This window comes from Tupaia chinensis, unplaced genomic scaffold, assembly GCF_000334495.1.
Source record: "Tupaia chinensis unplaced genomic scaffold, TupChi_1.0 Scaffold000045_1, whole genome shotgun sequence".
NCBI lineage: Eukaryota > Metazoa > Chordata > Mammalia > Scandentia > Tupaiidae > Tupaia > Tupaia belangeri.
Genome location: NW_006159501.1, coordinates 8,582,854 through 8,606,335, shown reverse-complemented (window position 1 = coordinate 8,606,335; position 23,482 = coordinate 8,582,854). Strand labels below are relative to the sequence as shown.

General features: G+C 47.9%; 1 protein-coding gene across 1 annotated transcript in view; it reads left to right on the top strand.

Annotated features, from left to right (window-relative positions):
• Nucleotides 1-417: 417 nt before the first annotated feature.
• GRHL1 (grainyhead like transcription factor 1) overlaps nt 418-23,482 on the top strand; it is a 52,083-nt gene continuing 29,018 nt past the window's right edge. The window contains exons 1-8 of the mRNA XM_027773613.1: nt 418-500; nt 2,921-3,107; nt 7,158-7,228; nt 10,251-10,641; nt 11,628-11,704; nt 13,792-13,948; nt 14,113-14,224; nt 14,971-15,065. Of these exons, the coding sequence (XP_027629414.1) occupies nt 418-500; nt 2,921-3,107; nt 7,158-7,228; nt 10,251-10,641; nt 11,628-11,704; nt 13,792-13,948; nt 14,113-14,224; nt 14,971-15,065 (1,173 nt within the window). The remainder of the gene's footprint in view (nt 501-2,920; nt 3,108-7,157; nt 7,229-10,250; nt 10,642-11,627; nt 11,705-13,791; nt 13,949-14,112; nt 14,225-14,970; nt 15,066-23,482) is intronic.

Sequence of the window (23,482 nt, the reverse complement as noted above, 5' to 3'; positions counted from 1 at the left end):
GCTCTGTTTGCGACGCGCCCCGCGGCGGGACAGGTGGACGTCCCCAGGTACTCTGTGGTGGCGCAGCCTTGTCCTTCCAGACCAGGGAAATGTAGGGAAGGGTTGAGAGCCTGGCGTCCTGCGTCTTTCCCTGGTTGGCCGTGTGAGTGAGAAAACGGCTGTGGGAGTATTTTGCACTTGCATCACCGATGGTAATTACAGATTACTGCGTTCTCGACGCTCGGGAATATCTCGGGGATGAAACTTCAAAATCAGGGCGATAAACTGGCGAGCAGGGTCTAAACCCGTGTGCCTCCGGGAGTTGGCTTAAACGAGTGCTTTGACACATGTGGGCATGGGAGACGTTCCGGGAACCTGGGCGAAGGAGATTTCTCTATTTTCTTTGTAACTTTCCTGTAAATATAAAGTTGTTCAAAAATGAAAAACCAGTTCAGAGACGGGAAAACGGAACAAGCCAATCAGTACATTTCGGGGTCGTCAGGAGCCCCACCAGTTTTATGGTAACTTGCTGAGGGTCGTTTTGTTGAAGCACGCGCTTTCTCTGGATGGACGAGATCGGATGTCATGTACGGAGCGTCTTAAATGGGTTCGACTTGCGTTGGAGAATACGTGGTTAAGTGATTGCTGGCGGTGTATTTCAGAAGTCTGAGGGGTGATTGCTACAGGGCTCTCCTGAAGTAATGGTGAGCCTTTAGGGACTCGGAGCAGCTTGACTGTCTTGAGGAAGTAGCCCAAGAAAGGCAACTGACTTGTGTTTATTTTTTGACTTATAGTTTAGATAAGGCAAAATTTCCAAAGCTTACATTTTGGCCTTGCACATACCTTGGAAATATAAAAACACCCTCAAGGTGATCACAAACATAAATCCATATGAGAGAGATTTTTTTTTTCCCTGTTGCTTGACAAAATCAGGATGGGGGTGGGCGAAGAGAAGCTGAAAAACTAGCATTACCGGAGTTGAATGAGCGGGAGCTGTCAGTGTCCTCCAGCAGCTATTAGGCTATTAATAACAGCTTAGCAGGATACCAGAAATCACCCCCAGGTCCCACGGTTCAGTAGCTGTTCTACTCTGGGCATGATGACTCGCGACTACCCCTTGGTGTATTTCTTTTTTTCTTAGAATTGAGATGTGTATAAACAGTCTTCTCCATTTTTAAACAAACTGCTTTGAACAACCCTCTGGTTTGTTTTGTGTTAAAATAGTATACCGCTCCAAGACTTCTTTTCTTTCCAAATGCGCGCTGGAATTCTATGTCTAGACTTGAGTCAAAATATTGGCTTTGAAATCATTTTGACTGAGGATAAATTAAGTTGTTGGATTCTCATCCCTACCCTCTTTTCAGAGATGTTCTTTTTCGGAATCTATATCTGTTTTTAGAGGGCCTGGGTGACTGCCAAACCCTAACCTTTGTTGATTACTTGAAAAGATAATCAGTCTTTCTGCATTCACTTTGAGAATAGGTAGGTCACCTTTAGGCCATTTACATATTTCATTTGTGTGTGGCAAGAGAACTGATCCTTACATTTGCTGGTTAGGATAATAATTCATATAGTTCCAAACATGTAAAATTTTATTGTTTTTCTTTTAAAAAAAAAAACTGCTTTGTTTAGCTAGACTCTATGTTCCATTTTTTCTCCTTATTGACTTATTAAATAGTACCAACTGAACAGTTGAGACTGTTTGCATTTCAAGTTTTTGGAATCAGTAATGTTTGCTTTAATCTCTTACATTAAATCTTCTACAGGACTTCATGTTCATTTCTCTGGATTTTTCCCCCGTCAAACTACAGAGCTAAAATGAAAACAAAACAAAACAAACAAACAAAACCCCAGAAAATCAGTTCTTTCCCAGGAAGGAAAACTAGTAAAGATTTTTGAAACCTATTTCCTCCCCTATTTAAAAAAAAAAAATCTCTTTTTGTAAAGTGGCTTCTTTTATTGTTGTAGATTCTTAAGTGTTTATCTCTAAGATAAAGTTAACTCCCAGGCCAGAAAATGATGCCTCTTTATTGATTTACAGTCCCCTGTGGCCACATTCCATGCTCCATCTGCTGGTAATCAGTAGAATATTCTAACTTTCTCATATACCCCCGAGGATGGACTAAGGTAGTCCTTTTTCTCTCTGTCCCTTCCCCCCTCCCTGTTTTTAGATAGGACTTTTTTAAAGGGCTGGCATCAGAGGAGAAAGGGAAGTGACTTGTAGCAGCTGGACCGGCAGTGTACGCTCTCGGGAAGAGGGCACTGCCCTGGCTGTGTGTGCAGAGAGCAGGCGCTCAGTGTTGCCCGCTGTGTCCTTGCGTGTGCTCACGTTTGTAATAGCCGCGGTTTTCTGGTGTGTTTTGCTGTTCATTTGTTGCCATATAGTCCGTCCAGGTTGCGTGTGTGGGTTAAGGCAGGTTCCTTGGCCACTGACTACCTTAGGTCTCATGAGAGGGACCCGTTGGTCTGCTTTTCAGTGGCTTGTCTTCTGGTCTTTTATTTATTTTATTTATTTTTTTTTGAGAGGATTTTGCTATGGGGCACGTGTGCTCTCCAGAAAGACACAGAGAGGCAGAAAGTGAGAAATCATCCCTGAGGGGATGGCCACACCGCAATCCCTTCTCCTCCATTCTCCTCTCAGGATCTTGGGCACGCACACACACATGCCCGGTGTGAGTTTAAGCCACTGGGTCCAGGACTCGAACTGCAGTCGACTACATAGGAGTCCAACGACACAGCCATTACGCCTATCCATTGGTCTGCTTCTCAGTGGCTTGTCTTCTGGTCTTCATTGGACCTACTAAGGTCGTCAGTGAAACAACAGAGTGTTTTATGAGCATGTCAAGGACTTGGTTGCGTGGTGCTTTGACCGTTAGCTTACTATGCCTTGGCAGTAGAAAAGTTTAATGATATTTTTTTCTTTTTAACAATTTCTCTGAAGCAAACGGCCGGTGTTGGTTCTTCAGAATGAAGCACTTTATCCTCAGCGGCGCTCCTACACGAGCGAGGACGAAGCCTGGAAGTCTTTCCTGGAAAACCCTCTCACTGCAGCCACCAAGGCGATGATGAGCATCAACGGAGATGAGGACAGTGCGGCCGCCCTGGGCCTGCTCTACGACTACTACAAGGTGGGCCGCTTCTGCGGTGGCTGTCAGCAGTTCAGTGCTCGGACGCCGAGCAGCCACGGGCAGACTCCCGGGGCTGATGTGAAAAAGTGAGAAATAGGCAGCCACTCTGGCCCTTTCTGAAGGGGGAAGCGCCCACAAAAGTGATGACAGCTGGTCTAAGCAGGTTTGAACGTTTTACCCAGGGTAGGTTTGGCGCTGTGAAAAGTGGGCGGGGCGGCTTACCTGTGCTCCGACCTTCCTCCCTGCATGGTCAGGCTGCTTTCCTCTCCCCGGAGAGTCTCGATGTGATTATAGGATTCATGAAAACAAAACCGAAGACAAAACCCTGTATGTTCTAGTCAGAGGCGCATTAGTTCTAAAGTCAGGATATATTTTGTTGCCTGTTTCTAGAGATGAGGATTAGTCTCTGTTAAACATAATCTATAACCTGTGGATTGTCATTATCTGTAGGTGACGCGGCGATCTGACTTAATCGTCATTGTTCACCTGATCATTCTGGCTGCCACTGACTGGCAGCTCTGTTCTGTTAGGGTCTTGTTGCCAGCGTGCCTGTCACTTATTCTCTGGTCATAAAACTAGGATGTGTGCAGATAGGATTTCAGCCCTGGTCTGGTTCATGCCAGGGGCTGTCCACCCTGCTTCTGTATGCATTTTTTTTTCAAGAATTACTTTATTTAACTTTATTTATGTATTTATACATACCAGAGAGGGCCAGAGTGAGAGACAGAGAGAAATTGAGAAAGCAAGCTGCCAGGTCTGGAACTCAAACCATGGTTGGCCATGTGGGAGCTCAGCACCCTTAACCACCACGCCACCTGCTGGCCCCCCTCTGTATTCACTTTCATATTGTTCTTTCTGACCAATAGCAGATCTTTGGGGGTGGTTATTCAGTGTTCAGGACATAATTTAAAATAGTAGACTGCAGAGAAGCATGACTCCGCCTTGGCCTTTGTCTTGTCATTGTCATTTGGAACCATTACGTGTAATCCTTGGGTTGTCACCACTGCCTTTGCAAAAACAAACTTCTTAAGATCCCTGGAAGCTTCTTAGATAGTGTCTCCTTCTGGATATAATATATGTATTTTACAGTTTACTTTTGCCATTTTTTTTAATGATTTAATTTAACTTTATTTATTTATTTTTAAATCGACCAGAGAGAGAGAAGGGGGGGAGAGAGAGCAAGCTGCAATGTCCAGGACTCGAAACTTGCTCAGCCATGTGGGAGTCCAGAGCATTTAACCACCATGCCACCTGCCGGCCCCATTTTGTCATCTTTTTTAAAGGATCTCAATCTACAGAAAACTTAATAAGGCAATCAACCCCTGAATACCTTTAACTGGGTTCACCGATTTCTTGCCTTTTACATTCTGGCTCTGTGGTCTTTCTCAAATACAAGAAATCTCATAGGAGAAAAAGCCAAGCAGATAGTTTGATTATCAAAATTGGGGTGGGAGGCCAGCAGGTGGCATGGTGGTTAAAGGCGCTGGATTCTCACGTGGCTGACTGCGGTTTAAATACTGGAATGGGTGGCTTGCTTTCTCGCTTTCCCTTTCTCTCTTTCTCTGTTTCTCTCTCTGGTCAAATGAGAACATAGTAATAATGAATGGAATTAAATAGATAAAATAATTCTTTAAAAATATTGGGGTGGGAAATAGGCAAAATGTTTCATTGTTTTCGAATATGAAGCTGTGTGCCCAACTTGTAGTGTTTGAGAGACTTGGGATTTTTTCTTTCCTCTTTGAATATGAGCAGAGCTTGTAGGATAATTAATGATCCTGGCAGAAACCCTTGCCTGGGAAGCAGTTTCATCAAGTTTCTTTTGAAGTGAAAATTATTATATATCTGTTCTTACAGCTTGTTTTATTAACTCAGTGTAAAAACTCAAGTTCCTAAGATATTAATTACGAAGTTACATGTTTTTACTAGAACTTTTGAGAATGGAAAAAAAACAACTAACTTAGCTCCAGAAAGACTGATGTAATAGCACTGTTCGTTCTTTTACCCTATGGCAAAACCTAAAAAAAAGAAAGAAAGAAAGAAGATAGCTAGCCAAATAAGTTATTGTGTTTTAAATAAATTATACTGAAAGTCTAAAAAAGTCTAAAATTATTGGGTTATTGGAAAAGTCATGACGCATTTTACATGGAAAAATAGAAAAAACAAGTCATGACTTTTCTAGCAATCTAATATTTTGCATCTCAGGAGGACATAGATCCCCATGTCTGACAATTTTATAGTAGTACTTATTTCTCAAGCCTATCCTGATAGGTATAAAATTATTTTCTGGGGCTAGCAAGTGGCGTGGTGGTTAAGGTGCTGGACTCCCACATGGCTTGAATCCTGGACCTGGCAGCTTACTTTCTCACTTTCCCTCTCTCCTTTTCCTTTTTTCTCTGGTGAATGCATGTGCCCTAATAGCAAATTAAAATAATAACAATAACAATAAAGTTTTTAAAAGTTATTTTCTTGTTTTTTAAATTAAAAAAAAATTTTTTTTTGAAAGTTTTTTTCACTATAGGGCACGTGTGCTCGCCAGACAGACAGAGACAGACATAGAGACAGAAAGCGAGAAATCACCCCCCAGGGGGGATGGTCACGCTGCAATCCCTTCTCCTCCATTCTCCTCTCGGGATCTTGGGCACGCACGCACACGCGCCCGGCGTGAGTTTTAAGCCACCGGGTCTGGGACGTAAACTGTGGTCGACTACGTGGGAGTCCAGCGACATAGCCATTACGCTAACTGCTGGTTCCCAAAAAATTTTTAATTTTTTTTAATTGTCAAGGGGTGCATGTGCTTTTCAGAGAGATGGCCCCCACTCCCTCACCTCCCCAGTGGGGCACAGTCATGCTACAATTCTTCCTCCATTCCTCCATCCTGTCAGTATTTTGAGCACCCAGGGTGCGTTTCAAGCTACTGGGGCTGTAACTTGAACCTTGGAATCTAGCTCCCTTAACCATTGTGCCATGGGGCTGGCCAGTTATTCTTTTTTTTTTTTCCTCAATTTTTTTTTTCTTTTACATTTTGCCATAGGGTATATATGCTCATCAGAGAGAGAGAGTGAGGAGGAAAATGAGAAAACGAGAAGTCACCCACCTGGGTGGATGGCCACACTGCATGCCCTTCTCCATTCTCCTGGGATTTGGGGCACGCACATGTGCCCATCATGATTATCAAACCACCAGGCCTGGGACTTGAACTGTGATCGGCCACATAGGAGCTTTAACTGTCTCACCACCTGCTGGCCCCCCAGTTATTTTCTTTTTTAAATGAATTGTTCCCATCCTTTGTAAGCATCAGTCATTGCAAAGTAGCTTTAGTAAAGCTGTAGAAAGTACGTTGTTAATGCCGGAAACAATAACTTAGAACACAGCATCCAAGTCCTACTTTAAATACCGTCTTCAAGCCTCCGAGCACTGAGCACGTCACCTCGGGCGGGTGGATCTCTGCAGTACACCCGCCAGCGTTTGTCTGCTTTTTACCTCTTTTGCAAAGAAAAGCAGAATGGAAAGATACATAAACAGAACACTGAGCTGGCTGTGTCCTCGGGGTGATGAACACGTGAAGCCCGGAGTGTCAGAGTCACTCACTGTGCAGAGGTGGCATTTGGATCTTGGTGGGATGAATTGTCAACACGGCCGCTCCTTTCAACGTGGCGTTTCATCTAAGGCAGGGGCGGCTGAGCAGAGTGGTGAGAAAGCTGGTGGTGCCTGTCGGTGCTTTCAGTGACTGCTTCTGAATCACATGAGTAGATAAATGAGTAAACCCGGGCAGAAGTCTTTCTTCTAAGAGATGAAACCCAGGTTCCAGTGATGAAGCAAATCTGTGACATCCCGAGTTGATTGGGCAATTAACAGACCAGCTGCATTTTACATCCCAGCCTGGCGGACAGCTTGGAAGCCCCTTGGGGGCAGACACCTGGTTCACTATGTGTCTCAGAGCCTGGGGTCGGTAGGCCGTCAGGGTGTTCTGAAAATACAGGGCTGTTTCTTTGGGTTGACCGTGCTCCATGGGGTCAGAACTAAAGTCGTTTCATGTGTGTCATCTCTCAGGTTCCGAGAGAAAGAAGGTCTTCGACAGCCAAGCCAGAGGTGGAGCACCCAGAGCCGGACCACAGCAAAAGGTAGTGTATCAGGCGGTTGCAGCAGAGTGCCCTGGAGGGATGCATGTGTCTGTGAACAGCATGGGAGAGCGTTTAAATGGACGAGCCCTAGTGGAGGAGACACGGAGGTTGGACTCTGGGTGTCAGAACTTTGGTACAGCTTTCCCCGCGCCTCTGGTTTGATTCTGTTGCTCTGAGCAGTTTCCTGTCTCTTTAGGCATAGTTGCTTTTCTAGAAAACAAAAGCATTATTAGTAACTTCGTCCTCCCCCAAAGGGATGTTTTCAGGAGAGTGAGGTCTTGGCTTATTTGTTTTTGGTCCGTTGGAGGGAAGATGTGGCGGTACTGGTGGTAGAGTCAGGTTGGTTGGTCGGTGGTTTGGAGAGGCTTTCGCTATAGGGCACGTGCGCTCGCCAGAAAGACACAGAGAGACAGAGAGACAGAAAGCGAGAAATCACCCCCCAGGGGGATGGCCACGCCGCAATCCCTTCTCCTCCGTTCTCCACTAGGGATCTTGGGCACGCATGCACATGCGCCTGGTGTGAGTTTAAGCCACCGGGTCCGGGACTCAAACCGCGGTGGACTACGTGGGAGTCCAGTGACATAGCCATTATGTCATCTGCTGGTCCCAAGTCTGTTTTAAAAAATTCAGTACCAGTAGCTCCCTGAGTAAAACTTCATGAAGTAAAGTCAGTTTCAACTACTCTTGGACTTATTTTTGACATCTAGACTAAATATCCCTTACCGCAAATGCTCATGACCAGAAGCATTTCAGATTATGGATTTTTGCAGATTTTGAACTGTTTGTGTGTGTGTATGTATGTGTATATATATATATAAAATGAATATCTTGGGGATGCGCACCCAAGCCTAAAGACAGAATTCATTTATGTTTCATTTACGCCTAATATACATAGCCCGAAGGGTTTTTATTACAGTATTTTTTGTATTGCACCATTTTTACTGCAACTTGTTAAATGAGGTCAGGTGTGGAATTTTCCACTAGTGGTGTCATATTGACATTCAAAAGGTTCTCTCTTCTTCAACTTTAAAATTAATTAATTTACCATTTTATTTATTTTTGCTGGGGCATTTTGAAGCAGGCTCAAAATAATCCTTATCATTTTGACCGTATCTTGTTTTTTCACTGTTGTAAGAGCCTTCATGAACAGCTTTTTAGATGGGTTCTTCCTTTTTCTCTTTAGGATAAATCCCTGGGAGTAAATTTATGATTTAAGGTTTGAACACTTTAATTGACCTTGAAATGTGCAAAATTGCCATTTTGCCCTTTAAAGCCTTCAGCCTGTATGATTTCAGTGGGCTTTGAAATTTTACTCATTGTCCAGAATGTGTACGAAAGCAAACTTAATTTTATGCAACGTATCTGCTAGTTCAGTGCAACTGTCGATTTTCCTTGGCGAAAGAGCAAGCCAAAGGCAAAGAGCAGCAGCGTTAGGGAAAGCAGTGGCCGCTTAGGACCAACTCACCTGAGTGCGGAGCCTAGCATCAGGGAGGCCTTGTCGCGTGTCATCTCACTTCCCCGTCAGAGCAAGCTTGTGAGGACCGCTACCACTATCACCCTGCTCCTGGAGATGAGGATTTAGTGACTAAGAGGAAGTAGCTTGTTCGAGGTGACACGGGTCTGACCTGTGCTGCCCGACTCTAGAGCCAGCGCTTGGACAACCCTAGGCCATCAGAGCATGCGTGTGCTGCTTCAGGCTTCCAGTCAGGCATGATCAGTTTTACTAGGATTATTATTTTTAAAATATTATTTTATTTTACTTATTGTTTTTTAAAAGTCTGCTATAGGGCATGTCTGCTCACCAGAGAAAGACAGGGGGAAAGTGAGAAAGCAAGCCACGGGTCTGGGACTCGAACCATGATTAGCCATGTGGGCGTCCTGTGCCGCTGGGGCATTTTGAAGCAGGCTCAAAATAATCCTTATCATTTTGACCGTATCTTGTTTTTTCACTGTTGTAAGAGCCTTCATGAACAGCTTTTTAGATGGGTTCTTCCTTTTTCTCTTTAGGATAAATCCCTGGGAGTAAATTTATGATTTAAGGTTTGAACACTTTAATTGACCTTGAAATGTGCAAAATTGCCATTTTGCCCTTTAAAGCCTTCAGCCTGTATGATTTCAGTGGGCTTTGAAATTTTACTCATTGTCCAGAATGTGTACGAAAGCAAACTTAATTTTATGCAACGTATCTGCTAGTTCAGTGCAACTGTCGATTTTCCTTGGCGAAAGAGCAAGCCAAAGGCAAAGAGCAGCAGCGTTAGGGAAAGCAGTGGCCGCTTAGGACCAACTCACCTGAGTGCGGAGCCTAGCATCAGGGAGGCCTTGTCGCGTGTCATCTCACTTCCCCGTCAGAGCAAGCTTGTGAGGACCGCTACCACTATCACCCTGCTCCTGGAGATGAGGATTTAGTGACTAAGAGGAAGTAGCTTGTTCGAGGTGACACGGGTCTGACCTGTGCTGCCCGACTCTAGAGCCAGCGCTTGGACAACCCTAGGCCATCAGAGCATGCGTGTGCTGCTTCAGGCTTCCAGTCAGGCATGATCAGTTTTACTAGGATTATTATTTTTAAAATATTATTTTATTTTACTTATTGTTTTTTAAAAGTCTGCTATAGGGCATGTCTGCTCACCAGAGAAAGACAGGGGGAAAGTGAGAAAGCAAGCCACGGGTCTGGGACTCGAACCATGATTAGCCATGTGGGCGTCCTGTGCCTTAACCACCATGCCACCTGCTGGCCCTTTTCTAGGATTATTGAAAATAAAGCTTATTTAGCAGAGAGCTCTGCGTCCTCTGTATTTCTAGTGAGATTTCCCTGATACTCTAGAATTGAACTTGACCTATAACTATAAAGTCTTTTTGTCTTTTTCTACAAGTGGGTTATTGTGCCGTTTTCTTTTTGGTTTCTGCCAAGCGTTTTTTTATTGCACAGTATCCAGCAGCCCAGTGCCATTAGGAAAATAAACACTGTCCAAGGACCATGTGCACCTTGAGTTTGAAAACATGGTTTTCTTTTCTTTTCTGCAAGGAACAGCATTCCGGGTGTGACCGAGCAGCCCCTCATTTCCTCTGGGGAAAACAGAGTGCAAGTCCTAAAGAATGTGCCATTTAACATCGTCCTGCCCCACGGCAACCAGCTGGGCGTGGATAAGAGAAGCCACCTCACGGCTCCCGATACCACGGTCACCGTCTCCATAGCAACGATGCCCACCCACTCCATCAAGACTGAGATCCAGCCGCATGGCTTTGCCGTGGGGATCCCCCCTGCAGTGTACCACCCTGAGCCCACGGAGCGGGTGGTGGTCTTTGACCGCAACCTGAGCACTGACCAGTTCAGCTCTGGAGCGCAGCCCCCGAATGCTCAGCGGAGGACTCCCGACTCCACCTTCTCCGAGACCTTTAAGGAAGGCGTGCAGGAGGTACAGGAAACCAAACGTCTTCCTAAGACGGCTGCGTGTTTGCACAAGGATTGGGTTCCACCTTTTCCTTGTTATGTAAGCCTGAAACTCAGTCTGAAATGAATGGATTAGGAATAAAAGGTTTTTTGGGGGGAGAGAAAAGGCCCATGGGTATAATTTGTAAACTAAACCTATAAACCAGAAATTATTATCAAGGGCATGTAGCTAATCTTACCAGCAGCTGAGTTCACAATTATGATTTCAGCTAAGTGATTTGCTGCAGAAAGAGAAAGAGAACCCCGCACATAATCTTCTGTTGGCAGGAGATAAATTCACATAGTCTGCTTTCAGCTTTTGTTCTGGACAGAAACAAGCTCCCTGCTCTGGGCTGATGTAAAATACTGGATGCCGTGTGTCTGCTTGGTGTCGTCTTGGTTGGCGGTACAGTGAGGGCAGGAGGGTGATCATGGGTGCGTTATGTGAAATTCACAGACAAGTCGCACGTGGTTCTGAAGGCTTCGTGATGGACTCCCTCAGCTACATGTTAGGGAGCGGAGCTTCGAAATGAGCCTAAGGCCAGGTGGGCCAAGAGCATCTCTGCTGTGGGAACAGCACATCCATCCGCGAACTTGGTACTGCGCCCTAACTTGGTTCAGCTCAGGGTGACCCCCAGAATTCATGACATTTCAGTTGCAGATTTTACAGTTAGAAACAGAATTGGGAGGTGTAGAAAGATGGGGAGAGGGGCTGACGAATTCACACGCACTTTGTGGGAGCCCCTATGTGGGGTATCTTAATTTCAGTGCTTTTTATGAAATCAGCTATTTTCTTTTCCCTTTTAAAAATTTTTTAAAAAAATGTTGTAGGCTTACATTTTTTATTTGAAAATAAACCTTGAAAGGGTAGCGGCTTGCTGGAAGCCACATATTTTTATGCCGTGCCAGACCTTGCCTGGAGTACCTGTGCTAACCAGTTAAACAGTTTGGCCTGTTACGTTGGTATTTCAGGTTTTCTTCCCCTCGGATCTCAGTCTGCGGATGCCTGGCATGAATTCAGAGGACTATGTTTTTGACAGTGTTTCTGGGTAATAGTTGTCTTTTAATTTGATTTTGAATTTTCAGCTTTGACTTCCCCCTTCGTTAACTGGATACCCATCAATCTGAGGTGGCTTTGGCGGGCGCTTTCCTTTCCTTACTGCGTTCACTGTGGGAGCTTGGGTAGAGGGCACTTGCTTCAGCGCATTTCATTTCGAAGTCTTCTCGTTGTTTCAGGTTTCCTAAATCTCGGTGTTGGTGCTTTCTCTTTCGGTTGGTTTTTTCTTTTTTTTTTTTTTTTGAGATTTTTGCTATAGAGTGTGTGTGCTCACTGGAGAGACAGAAAGCGAGAAATCACCTCCCAGGGAGGATGACCACACTGCCATCCCTTCTCCTCATTTCTCCTCTTGTGATCTTGGGCATGCACGCACACCTGCCCAGTGTGAGTTTATGCTGCCTGCTCTGGGACTTGAACCGTGATGGACTACGTGGGAGTTCAGCAAAGTAACCATTACGCCATCTGCTGGCCCCACCTTTGGTCTCTTTATATGATGGTGATAGGACAGAATCCAAAAGAAGAGAAGTCCCTCTGTTTGCTAGAGGATCATTAGGTGGGAAATTAGGACTAAGCCAAGTGGGTAAAAGGTTTTTTTCTGTTACTTTTTAGCCTTACTGATGATAAAAGCAATGAAGTCAACTCTTTTCTGACCTGACAACTTTTTTTTTTAACTTTTCCAAGTTAATTAGGAATGTATGTAAACATTGTCCTTTTTCTTTTTAAAGTCTAGGTTTTCTTTTATAATTGTATGTGATTTTTGTGTGTGTGTTATGTTTTGCAATGAAAAAGGTTTTTGTCTTCTATTTTTGCTAGAGGGCGTGTGCACTTGCCAGGGAGAGAGAGAGGCGGGGAGGGAGAGGAGAAAGCACCTGGTGGGGAATGACCACCCTGCAATCTTGTGTCCTCTGTCTTCCCCTCTTTCAGAATTTTGGGCACACAGGCACAGGTGCCCAGCTTGTTTCTCCAAGCAGTAGGTCTGGGACTCAGACCATACAGTCAGCTGTGTGGGACCCAGCTCCCTTAACCACCAGGCATGGAGCTGGTCTGGAAGGTTTTTTTTTTCCTTCTTTTTTTTTTTTTTTGTGACTTCCTGAAGTCCAGGGTTTTATCAAGACTTTAATCAAGACTTCCCTTAGAGATATGCTTCAAAGTGCAGGAGCCCCAGACTCAGATGTGTTTATGGTTTAGGCTAGAGGCCAGTAGACTCTTCTGTAAAGGAACAGTGTCTTAGTCCTTACGGACCATGCAGCCTCTGTTGCCGCCCCTCAGCTCTGCAGCCGTAGATGATACACAGACATCCGGCGTGGCTGTATTCTAATAAAGCTTTATTTATAAAACACGACTGCAGTTTGCCAGCTCCCTGCCTAGGAGGGTTATGAAATAACTTGAGCATATGTGCGTGGTGGTGTAAGGAGATAGGAAATGTGGAGAACTGGTGTGCTCACCTGCAGCTAGAGACAACCAAACAGTACAGGGCAGGCCAAATAAGTTTAATCGGGGACAGCCGGTGCCGTTCACAGGCTTTGCTGGATAGATACCAGATGGGTGGCGTGTCTCGTGAGGGCTTCTTTCCAGTCTTTCTCACTTACTGGGGTCTTTCATATCCTCAGCCACCAAACACCTAACTGTGCATGACATCACAGAATTCCTAGTGGGCATTGTCATCCCACATCTGGGAGAGCTGAGAATTTCTGGTTGCTCAGTGCTTTTGTTTAAGATTTTACTAATGGGGACCAGCAGGTGCCATGGTGGTTAAGGCACTGGACACTCCCACATGGCTGACCATGGTTCAAGTCCTGGACCTGGCAGTTTGCTTTCTCACTGTTTCTCTCTCTCTGGTCAAATTAAAATAAATGAATGAATAAATAAAATTACATAAAATAATTCTTTTAAAAAAAGATGTTATTATCATGAAGAAGGTAGCAGGCACTCTGTGCTGTGATGGGGTCAGTTGGGTGTTTGCCGGTGGCCTGTGTCTCCTCCGCCCATCCGCTCTGATGTGGTTCAAGACCGCACTAAAGCATATGGGAGTCTTTCCGGAGAGTGGATTAGAGAGCTCGGACTTTTCTCATCCTTCAGGAACAACTTTGAATATACCCTGGAAGCTTCGAAATCACTTCGGCAGAAGCCAGGAGACAGCACGATGACATACCTGAACAAAGGCCAGTTCTACCCTGTCACCCTGAAGGAGGCAAGCAGCAGCGAAGGAATCCACCACCCCATCAGCAAAGTTCGCGTAAGTTCTGTTCTGGGGAAGCTCCTCGGAGCCTGATGTTTCCAGGTCTGATTGGAGACTGGAAATGGCGGCTCGAAGCCTTCACTGTAAAATCCACCAATAAGCAAGTTTTCCCAAAGATACTCACCCCTGGTGTGTTCATGGCGCATCGTGTTCTCTTTCAGAGCGTGATCATGGTGGTTTTCGGCGAAGACAAAAGCAGGGAAGACCAGCTCAGGCACTGGAAGTACTGGCACTCCCGGCAGCACACGGCCAAACAAAGGTGCATTGACATAGGTCAGTAGCCCACGAGCCCGCTTTCCTTCCCAGAGGTGCACACAGCCAATCTTTAAATCCAGTTATTTTTGGCAGTCCTCAGCTTCCTGCCGGAGCATCTCAGTGTTTCTGCCAGCTCCTGCTCCGTGCCAGTGGCGGCCCGGCCTCCTGGAATGGCCTCCCCGTTTCTTCCTAAGCAGGACGTGTGCCCAGGCCGTGGCTCCCACAGGCCCCGGGGGCCAGAAGCTGTGTAGCCAGCTAGCTTAAGAGTGACCCCACTTTGCAATCTGCAGATACCCATTGAGGAAGCCACAATCCCTTCTCCATTCTCCTCTCAGGATCTTGGGCATGCATGCACACGTGCCTGGTGTGAGTTTTAAGCCACCAGGTCTGGGACTTGAACCACGGTTGACTACATGGGAGTCCAGTGACATAGCCATTATGCCAACTGCTGGTCCCAAGAATTATTTTATTTAACTTTATTTATTTTTAATTTTACCAGAGACGTACAGAGAGAGAGAGCAAGGGAAAGTGAGAAAGCAAGCCGCCAGGTCTGGGACTCGAACCACGGTCAGCCCTGTGGGAGTCCAGCGCCCCTAGCCACCATGCCACCTATCAGCCCTTTATGTTTTGAACTTCTTTTGACCCAACAAAATGCTCATTGAAATTCTCTAGCATGTTCATATGAACCACTGACTGACTTGGAACTGCTCAGTCTCGTGTTGAAACTCAAAATGACCTTTGCTCTTTGCCGTCATTTCATATAGCTGACTACAAAGAAAGCTTCAACACCATCAGTAACATCGAGGAGCTTGCTTATAATGCCATTTCTTTCACCTGGGACATTAACGACGAAGCCAAGGTAGGTAATGCAGTCTGGGGCTCCTGCTGCTGGCTGTTTGAGCAGTGGGAGGAGTTCAGTGACCTGACAGCTGATCGATTTCCAGATGTCCGGATCCTCTGTGTTGACATCCTGAGCACATGGGTCCGGCACGGGGTACAGCGGATGGCACTGTGGTCTGCCCGTACTCCCCGTCTGACCTTGAGCCCCACTCCTCTGTCACTTCGCTTCCTTGGCTCCCGTGGACCACAGAACCAGCCTCATAGGTGAAGGGAGATTAGTGAAACAGTGCCTGGCAAACCGTTGCAATTTCTTTGAGAAATGTCCATAAATACAAAGTTATCATTAGCAGAACTGTTTCCTATTGTCACCTTATACAACTCTGAATTAAAATGTTTGCGTCTTGGGCCAGCTTTGAGTGTGGTGGGTAAGGTGGCTGGATCCCACATAGCTGACCAAGTGGTTCGGGTCCTAGGCCTGGGGGCTTGAAAATCATGCTGGTTGTGTGCTCAGAACCCAAGAGGAAAATGGAGAAGGGACTGTGGCATGGCCATCCCCTCTCGGGGGGACAGGGGGGTGATTTTTTTCTTTCTCTCTTTGCGTGAGGTCTGCTATTTATTTTTCTTTCTGGAATACTTTGAACAGTGGGAGCTCCAGAAGCCCAAAAGTAACATTTGAGTTTTTGGACAGCTGGTAAGCATGAACTGTAGTTTTGTTGCAATATTAGGAATCCTCAGTGCAAAGTGATGACCATCCTGTCCTTTTTTAGCCTCTTTTATTTTTTCTTTTATTTATTCAACAAGGATTTGGGAAATTGATGGACTAAGACATGGGGATGTGCAGAGTCAGGGTCTCATTTTATACTTCCTGGGCTGCCCTCACACCCTGCACGAGCCCTGCGGAGTTCATGTTACAATTGCCCTCTTCCTCTCCATTCTCTTTTTCTTTCTTTCTTTCTTTTGGTAAGAGAAAGATTTTTGCTATAGGGCGTGTGTGCTTGCCAGAGAGACAAAGAGGTAGAAAGCCAGAAATCCCCCCCCCCGGGGGGGTGGCTATGCCACAGTCTCTTCTCCGTTCTCCTCTTGGGATTTTGGCCACGTATGCACACGCACCTGGCGTGAGTTTTAAACCGCCGGTTCCAGGACTCAATCCATGGTCGACTACATGGGAGTCCAGTGACGTAACCATTACGTCATCTGCTGGTCCCATCTTTCTGACCATTGTCATCGTGGCTTTAGGACTTTGGGGCATGGTCACTGGCTGCACCGTCTGAAGGGATGCTTAGCGGACTGTCACTGTGAGGCTTTTCCCACTGCCAGCTCGTTGGGTGCAGACATCAGCAGGCCACTCTGTCGAGTTGGCCCTGATCAGCCAGGGGAGTTCACGGCAGAGGGGCTGCTGGGGTAAAGCAGACGTTCCATCTGATGTCATTGTTGTTCCAGTGAGGTCGAAATGAGACATCCCGCCAGGACTGGGTGTGCTGGCCACCGAGAACGCCCTATAGGAGGACTTGGCCCTGTGCCCTCTGGGTGTTCCTATTCTAAGGCGACCTGGAGAAGTCTTTGCTGGTCGTCAGGGACTGCCACCGGAGATGAGGTGGGGAGCACATGGGTCCCGTTCGCTCCTCCGACTGTCTGTGACCTCGGCCCCGCCCTCAGCTCACTAGCTCAGCTTCTCCCTGGACTGTGGATGCCGTAGGAAATGGAAAGGCTGCGGTGGCCGGCTCCTTCCTAGGCTGGGGTGTTGTCAGGATTAATAAGCACTTGTCAGAGGCCTGGAGATCTTGGCAGAAAAGCCCAGCGTGCGGGCAGGTGCTTTGTTTGTTCGATGTGTCACCCTCGGGTGGGAGTCGTGAGAGACAAGATGACGGCCAGGGATAATGGCCTGTTTCATTCTGAGGCCCACAGCCTGGGGATCACAGAGCAATGTTGTTGGAGGCGCGTCCTAAGTAGCCTTAATAGCGTGGCTAATTGGTGGAGGTGAATGCAGTCTCGTTTCCCCTTCCAGACCCCCACCCGCTCGGTTTTCTGCACACCGGAAGGGGGGAAGGGTGGAAGGGTGCGTCGTTCCTAATGAGGCCACCACCCTTTGAAGGCCGTATCGGGCATCAGCTTCAGCTTCGGTTCCAGCGGGGTTGGGTGCAGTATCGAGGTTTTGGCTTTCCCTGGCCAAGCTGACGTTTTCTGTTTTTGTATTTAAAGTGATGAATGCCTCAGGCAGTTCAAGCGAGCAGATGCCCAGGGAGGGTTCTGTGTAGTTGGTCGTTTGAACTACTCCCTCCTGAAAACACCTACTCCCTTTCCCGCCCTCTTGCTCTTAGCGAGGGTACATTCACTGAGCCTTAATTCCAGCTCCTCCCTCCCAAGCATCAGGGCTTATGGGAGCTACGTTCCCCGCCCTGCCCCCCACGCCAGGTGAGGAAACCCCAACTCTGGCCCCGGGTCAGTGTCAGGTTCTTCCTGCGGCTCCTGCTGCTCACTGTGGAGGTGATCTGGTCTGAGGGTGGAGTGGGTTGAATCATCAGTTCTCGGTTCAGCTTCTCCTTGGGAACAACAGTCCCCGAGCCAGGACTCCTCTTTTACTGTCCCTGGTCACCTTCCATTCGTCAGTCCAAGCATACACCTGCTGTTACCACAGGACTTTAAGACGCCATGGGACTTGTAAAATAAACCATTCGTTTTTAAAGTGGTGGGGGAGACGGAAGCTGCTTTGAAAGTCACGAATGACTGAAGCAGCCCCAGCGGCCGCCAGTCCACTCTGCAGCCCCAGTCCCTCCCTGTGGTTGGCCTCCTATGGGATTAGAGGTGTGTGTTTGGGAAGTCAGGCATCTCCAAAGATGATCTGTAAAGATTGAGCGATCTCTGGGCGGCTAAAAGTCACAGATGTCCACATGTCATCCGGAAACACCTCGATGGATGCCTTCCCTCCGATGCGCACTGACTCCATCTGCGCTGTCATTGTGCGGGGAGGAGCCGCAGTTCCCCTTGAAACATTAAAAGGTGGGGGCCAGCAGGCGGCGTAGTGGTTAAGGAGCCGGACTCCCACACGGCTGACCGCTGTTTGAGTTCCAGACCTGGTGGCTTGAAACTGACGCTGGGCACGCGTGTGCGTGTATGTGTGCATGCGCAAAATTCTGAGAGGAGAATGGAGAAGGATGTGGCGAGGACATCCCCCGGGGGGAGGTTTCTTGCTTTTTGTCTCTCTGGTGCCCTACAGCAAAAATCTCTCAAAAAGAAGATGGAAATGAGGGGCCAGCAGGTGGCACGGTAGTTGAGGAGCTAGACAGTCCCACATGGCTGACCATGGTTCAAGTCCCAGACTTGGTGACTTGCTTTCTCACTTCCTCTCTCTCTCTGGTCAAATTGAAATGAATGAAAAAGTAAAATAAATAATTCTTTAAAAAAAAAAAAAGGAAGATGGAAATGGAGCTCCTGGGAGGTGCTGGAGTTTAGAGCTTATAGGGTAACCCATGAAGGCACAGGGCCCTGGAGAAAAGAGAACTGGGAGAAGAGGAGGTGCACCACTTGGGTGGAGCAGGGGGGGCAGGCTCAGCTGTGGAAGAATCGGCAGTAGGAGCTTCCTCTCCAGGAACGAGGCACGCTGGCCGGCAATACCTGGATGGCCGCTGTGGACAGAGCACCTGCAGGGCCAGGCTCCCGGCACTGCAGTTCAGGCAGAGTGGGAGTGAAACGGGCTTTTATGGGATTTCTGCCACTTGACAAGCTCGCTCTGGGGACATGGGTCATAAACCGGGGCGGGGCCTTCCATCCTGCAGCAGGTTCTGTACTTCCACACCCTGGGAGGCTGCACGTCTCCACCCGGAGCTCAGTTTAATCCGGAGAGCTGACTGCAGCATTGAGCCTTGGTTAACGATGTCAAGTGAGGGCATCCTGAAGCTGGAGATCTAAAATAAATAGAGGGAAACGCAGTTAGGGAGCGAGAGGTTGCATCCTCCAGCGCCTGTCATACTTGAGCCTTGGTTAACGATGTCAAGTGAGGGCCTCCTGAAGCCTGGAGATCTAAAATAAACAGAGGGAAACGCAGTTAGGGAGCGAGAGGTCGCATCCTCCAGCGCCTGTCATACCCGCGAGGTGCTGTGCTGGGGCGTCCACTGTCATGAACGCACCACTGCTGCCCAGTACCGTGAGAAAGCAGGTGGCCCTCGGTCAGGCCCCGTTTGCTGCTTGGTCCTGAGACGAGGCCTTCTGAGCAGGCGAGACTGCAGGCCTTGGAGTGGATAGAAAGTGCTCCCCGACGGGAGGTGGACGGCGTGAGAATCCTTACTAACGCAGCAGCACTGCGGACTCACTAGTAGCAATCCTGTAGTAGAAGGACACTCGCTAAGAACCCCCATGCTTGATGAATGAGTGACGGTGAACTGCAGGAGAGGAAATCATAAACCAACAACAGCCGCCATGGGCCCAGGGAAAATGGGGGGATACAAAACCGAACTCCTAGGCCTTTCCTAGCGGCGAAATCTAAATTCTTACATTGGAAAGTGAGTCACAGTGTAGCATGGTTCACATGTTTCATTTTCAAAATGTCAGCAGTAGAGAGTCACTGTTGGACAGGGCTCAGCTTCTGTGGGGTCAGTAACGTCAGAGGAGGGTGTGACGAGCCTGGTTTCGATGTTCTGTGTCATGTGATCCGTGGAGAAGCGGCAACCCCCAGGGCTGTCACGGCCCCTGGTCGTCTTGCGGGGGCCCTTTCTCTCCTTCAGAAGGAAGCTCTGGGCTCAGTTTGGTGTCAAGGTCCCCGCAGGCAGAGGGAGCCAAGTCTCCTCTTCGGTGGGGTGACCTCAGCTCTGGGCGTGACAGCCGCCCTCAACGCTGCACCGTCCCTTCCCTTCTCAGTGTGGCACCGGCCTCACACCGTTGTCCCCTCGGCTCTGCTCCTTCACCCTTCTTACCTGCAGCGTGGGGCCTTGATCTGTGGAGGGCAGACAGGGCAGAGCTGGGACCAATCTGGACGTCGCCTTCCCCCGAGGGAGAAACCCTTCACATGAGGCGTGCTTTTACTTCCCCTGTGACCTGTCAGCAGTGACACAGAAGGCAGCGGGTGGTGGGCGGCTGTCCTGCAGGGCCCAGAAAGGCTCTCGCTTGGAAGGCATGTTGGTATCTTCCCTTGTCCCCCCCATCTCTCCAGAGTGGATGGAGTTGCTGGTGAGGGATTACTGAGCTCGCAGAGTCCAGTGTAGCCGCTCTGTGGACTGCGCATGCAGTGTGGGTGCAGGTTCACGGGTTTCATCGCAGCTTGGTGTTTTGTCTAAGCATAATATTTGGAATTCATTGTGAGAGCAATTTTTAATTTGTTTGGACTGAACGTATTGCTTTGCCTTGATCGGGATTCCATTCCAGTGAGGCATCAGCCGAGTGCGCCGTTGAAGGAGGTGTGCCGTGTGGTCGCGTTGAGCAGGGCAGGTTTGGTTTGTTTCCCAGTTTTGAGTTTCTAGTATGAATGGGAGGAGGCTGGAGTGGGGAAGTGAGTCAGACATTTTACTTGCAGTTGCAGTTAATTGGAGGCAAGAGACTAGAAAGCTCGAGTGCAGACTCCCAGACCCAAATAGAAAAAGATGTCAGCAAGTGCAGTTATTTATTATTTTTTTGGAGAGATTTTTGCTATAGGGTGCATACGCTCACCAGAAAGAGAGACAGAAAGTGAGAAATCACCCCCCAGGGGGGATGGCCACACTGTAGTCCCTTCTCCTCCATTCTCTTCTCGGGATCTTGGGCACACATGCACACGTGCCCAGCATAAGTTTATGTCACCGGGTTCGGGAATCGAACCGTGGTTGATGACATGGGAGTCCAGCGACATAGCCATTACGCCAACTGGTGGTCTGATGCTGTTAGTTTTTAAAACAAAGGCTGAGAGACTTTTGGAATCTAGGCAGACCACAAAGCTGACCACATCGAACCAGATTGGCTGTGTGTTTCTCTCCTTAGGCCCCAAGCAAAACTCAAGGTAGCTTATGGGGGCTCGGAATTCATTCATTCAGCTCCAGGATGGTGTTGTTTTTAATGCAGTTTGAAAATATGTATTTATTAAAGTAAAAAGTATATATATTTTAAAACCAGTCAGTCACATTCCTTTCTAGAAAGTGAATAGTCTTAAGAGATTGGAGTTTGATCAGTATTGTAAGTAAGAAAATATTCTTGGTTGGGAATCTGTAGAGTGTCTTCAACGAGCTGATCAGGAATAAAGTCTTTACTCGACAGATGGAAGTTTGCTTTGAAGAAACTGGCCTGGGTGCGATTCTGAGGATGGTTTCTTCTTGAAACTCCTTTTTAAAGCTAGATCTGTTGGACTTTGGCTTGAAAGCATGTGAGGGAGTGTACCCTGTAGTGTCTAAGCAAGAGGTCCTGTCCACACGTGAAATAACACGCATGAGTCCCGGTGGAACCTGAGAAGGCCGGGGAACAATAGCACGCTTTTATTGTAGCACATGCCCGAGGGCGAGGCCAGCGCAGAGCGTCTCTGATTGGACGAGGGACACTTGGCAGCTGAAGGCGTCTTTCGTTCAGTGGTGAAACCACCTTGTGAAACGGGTTTAAGCTCCCGTGTATTTAGCCACATTTGTGCTGTCACTTGAATTCACTTTTCTTTCTTTTTCTTTTTTTTTTTTTTTTTCGGGTTAGATTTTTTTCCCTTCCTCCACGTGCCCACTGCCAAGGCACAATAAGGTCCTCGGAAGGACTTTCTTCTGTGACAGCTCATCACCCTAGCCCTCCTCCTCCCAGGTCTTTCCTGGAAATTCTGTCTATGGTGGCATTTTTTTCTTTATAAAAGAGTTACTTATTGGGAACCAGCAGTTAGCGTAATGGCTATGTCGCTGGACTCCCACGTAGTCGACCGCGGTTCGTGTCCCGGACCCGGTGGCTTAAAAAACTCACACCGGGCGCGTGTGCGTGCGTGCCCAAGATCCCGAGAGGAGAATGGAGGAGAAGGGATTGCGGCGGGACCATCCCCCCTGGGGGGTGATTTCTCGCTTTCTGTCTCTATGTCTCTCTGTCTGTCTGGCGAGCGCACGCGCCCTACAGTGAAAATCTCTCCAAAAAAAAAGAGTTACTTATTTAATTTATTGTTATTTTTAAAATTTTGCTACAGGGCATGTGGGCTTACCACAGAGAAAGAAAGAAGGAAAGCAAGAAAGCAAGCTGCCAGGTCTGGGATTTGAACCATGGCCAGCCCTGTGGGTGTCCAACCCTTTAACCACCACGCCACACCTGGCCCTATGGTAGCTTTCTAACTCTGTCACTTCAACCAGTTTTACTGCTTACAACATAAGGCAGAGCGCAGTATGACCAATCTGATGGTGTTGGCGGTAATTTACCAGACGGACGTCAGCAGGCGTGGGAGGCCTCGGGGTGCAGGTTACTACATGTGGCTATTGTTCTGCATGTGAGACCCCCATTCTTCAGTAAATATGTGAACTGTATATTAAGTCAGAGTGTTTTCTTCAGCTTTTTTTTTTTTAAGTAGAAAATACCTTATTACTAGAACTTTCCTTAAGAAGTGAACCTGCCCAAAGTCTTCCTCGCTGACCACGGACTCCCTGGTTCTTCCGTATCTAGTGAGGCTGGAATGTGGTCCGTGTTTGCCTGTGTCGCACCTGCATCCAGTTCTGCATATTTCAGAGCAAACATTCTACTTATTTGGGACAGCAGGTGCCAGATCACTGAATCTGCCAAGTGTCCTTAAGTTCACCAGGTCCTGCTCTATGGGATGTGACCAGGAAGGGGAGTGCTCAGGGCCGTCCCGACGGCCTCTTCCTCCGCCTCTCCTGCTGTCTCTGTGACTCCTTCCCTGGCTCGCTGCACTCTGCAGAAACTGAGTGGGCGTGGGCAGCGTGGGCGGGCAGCGCTGTGGCAACTGCTGACTGGCGCCTTGTTTTTTCTGCAGGGAAACGCCCCACGGGGATGTGGGAAGATTTCAAGTTCGTGCTTTTCTCTCCCCACATCCCTGTCCCCTCAGCCTCCAGTCTGCCCATTCTTTTTTTGTTTTCTCCCCTGTTGGTCATTTAATAGTCTAAGAAATGACACAAGTGTGAGCGCACATTTGAAGCCTTTCTCTTGGCTGCTGTAGCCTTCTGCCAGGTGTGTGTATGTGGGGGGAGGATGTTTCAGCCACCTCCTGTCATCAGAGTAGTGAGGCAGCTTGACGAGTCTGCCAAGATCAGCTGACAGGTCCAGAGTGGAACTGGGCTCTGCCCCTGAGTGATGACTCAGTCTCCCAGGCCCTCTGGGGCTTCCTCAGCTAATTAAGCCTGTGTGTGTGAGCTGAGAAGTAGGGGGGGGCAAGGTCAGCAGAATGGAGCCTGGCGCCCAGCAGAATGGAGCCGTGGACAGAGCCTGGCGCCCAGCAGAACGGAGCCGTGGACAGAGCCTGGCGCCCAGCAGAACGGAGCCGTGGACAGAGCCTGGCGCCCAGCCGAACGG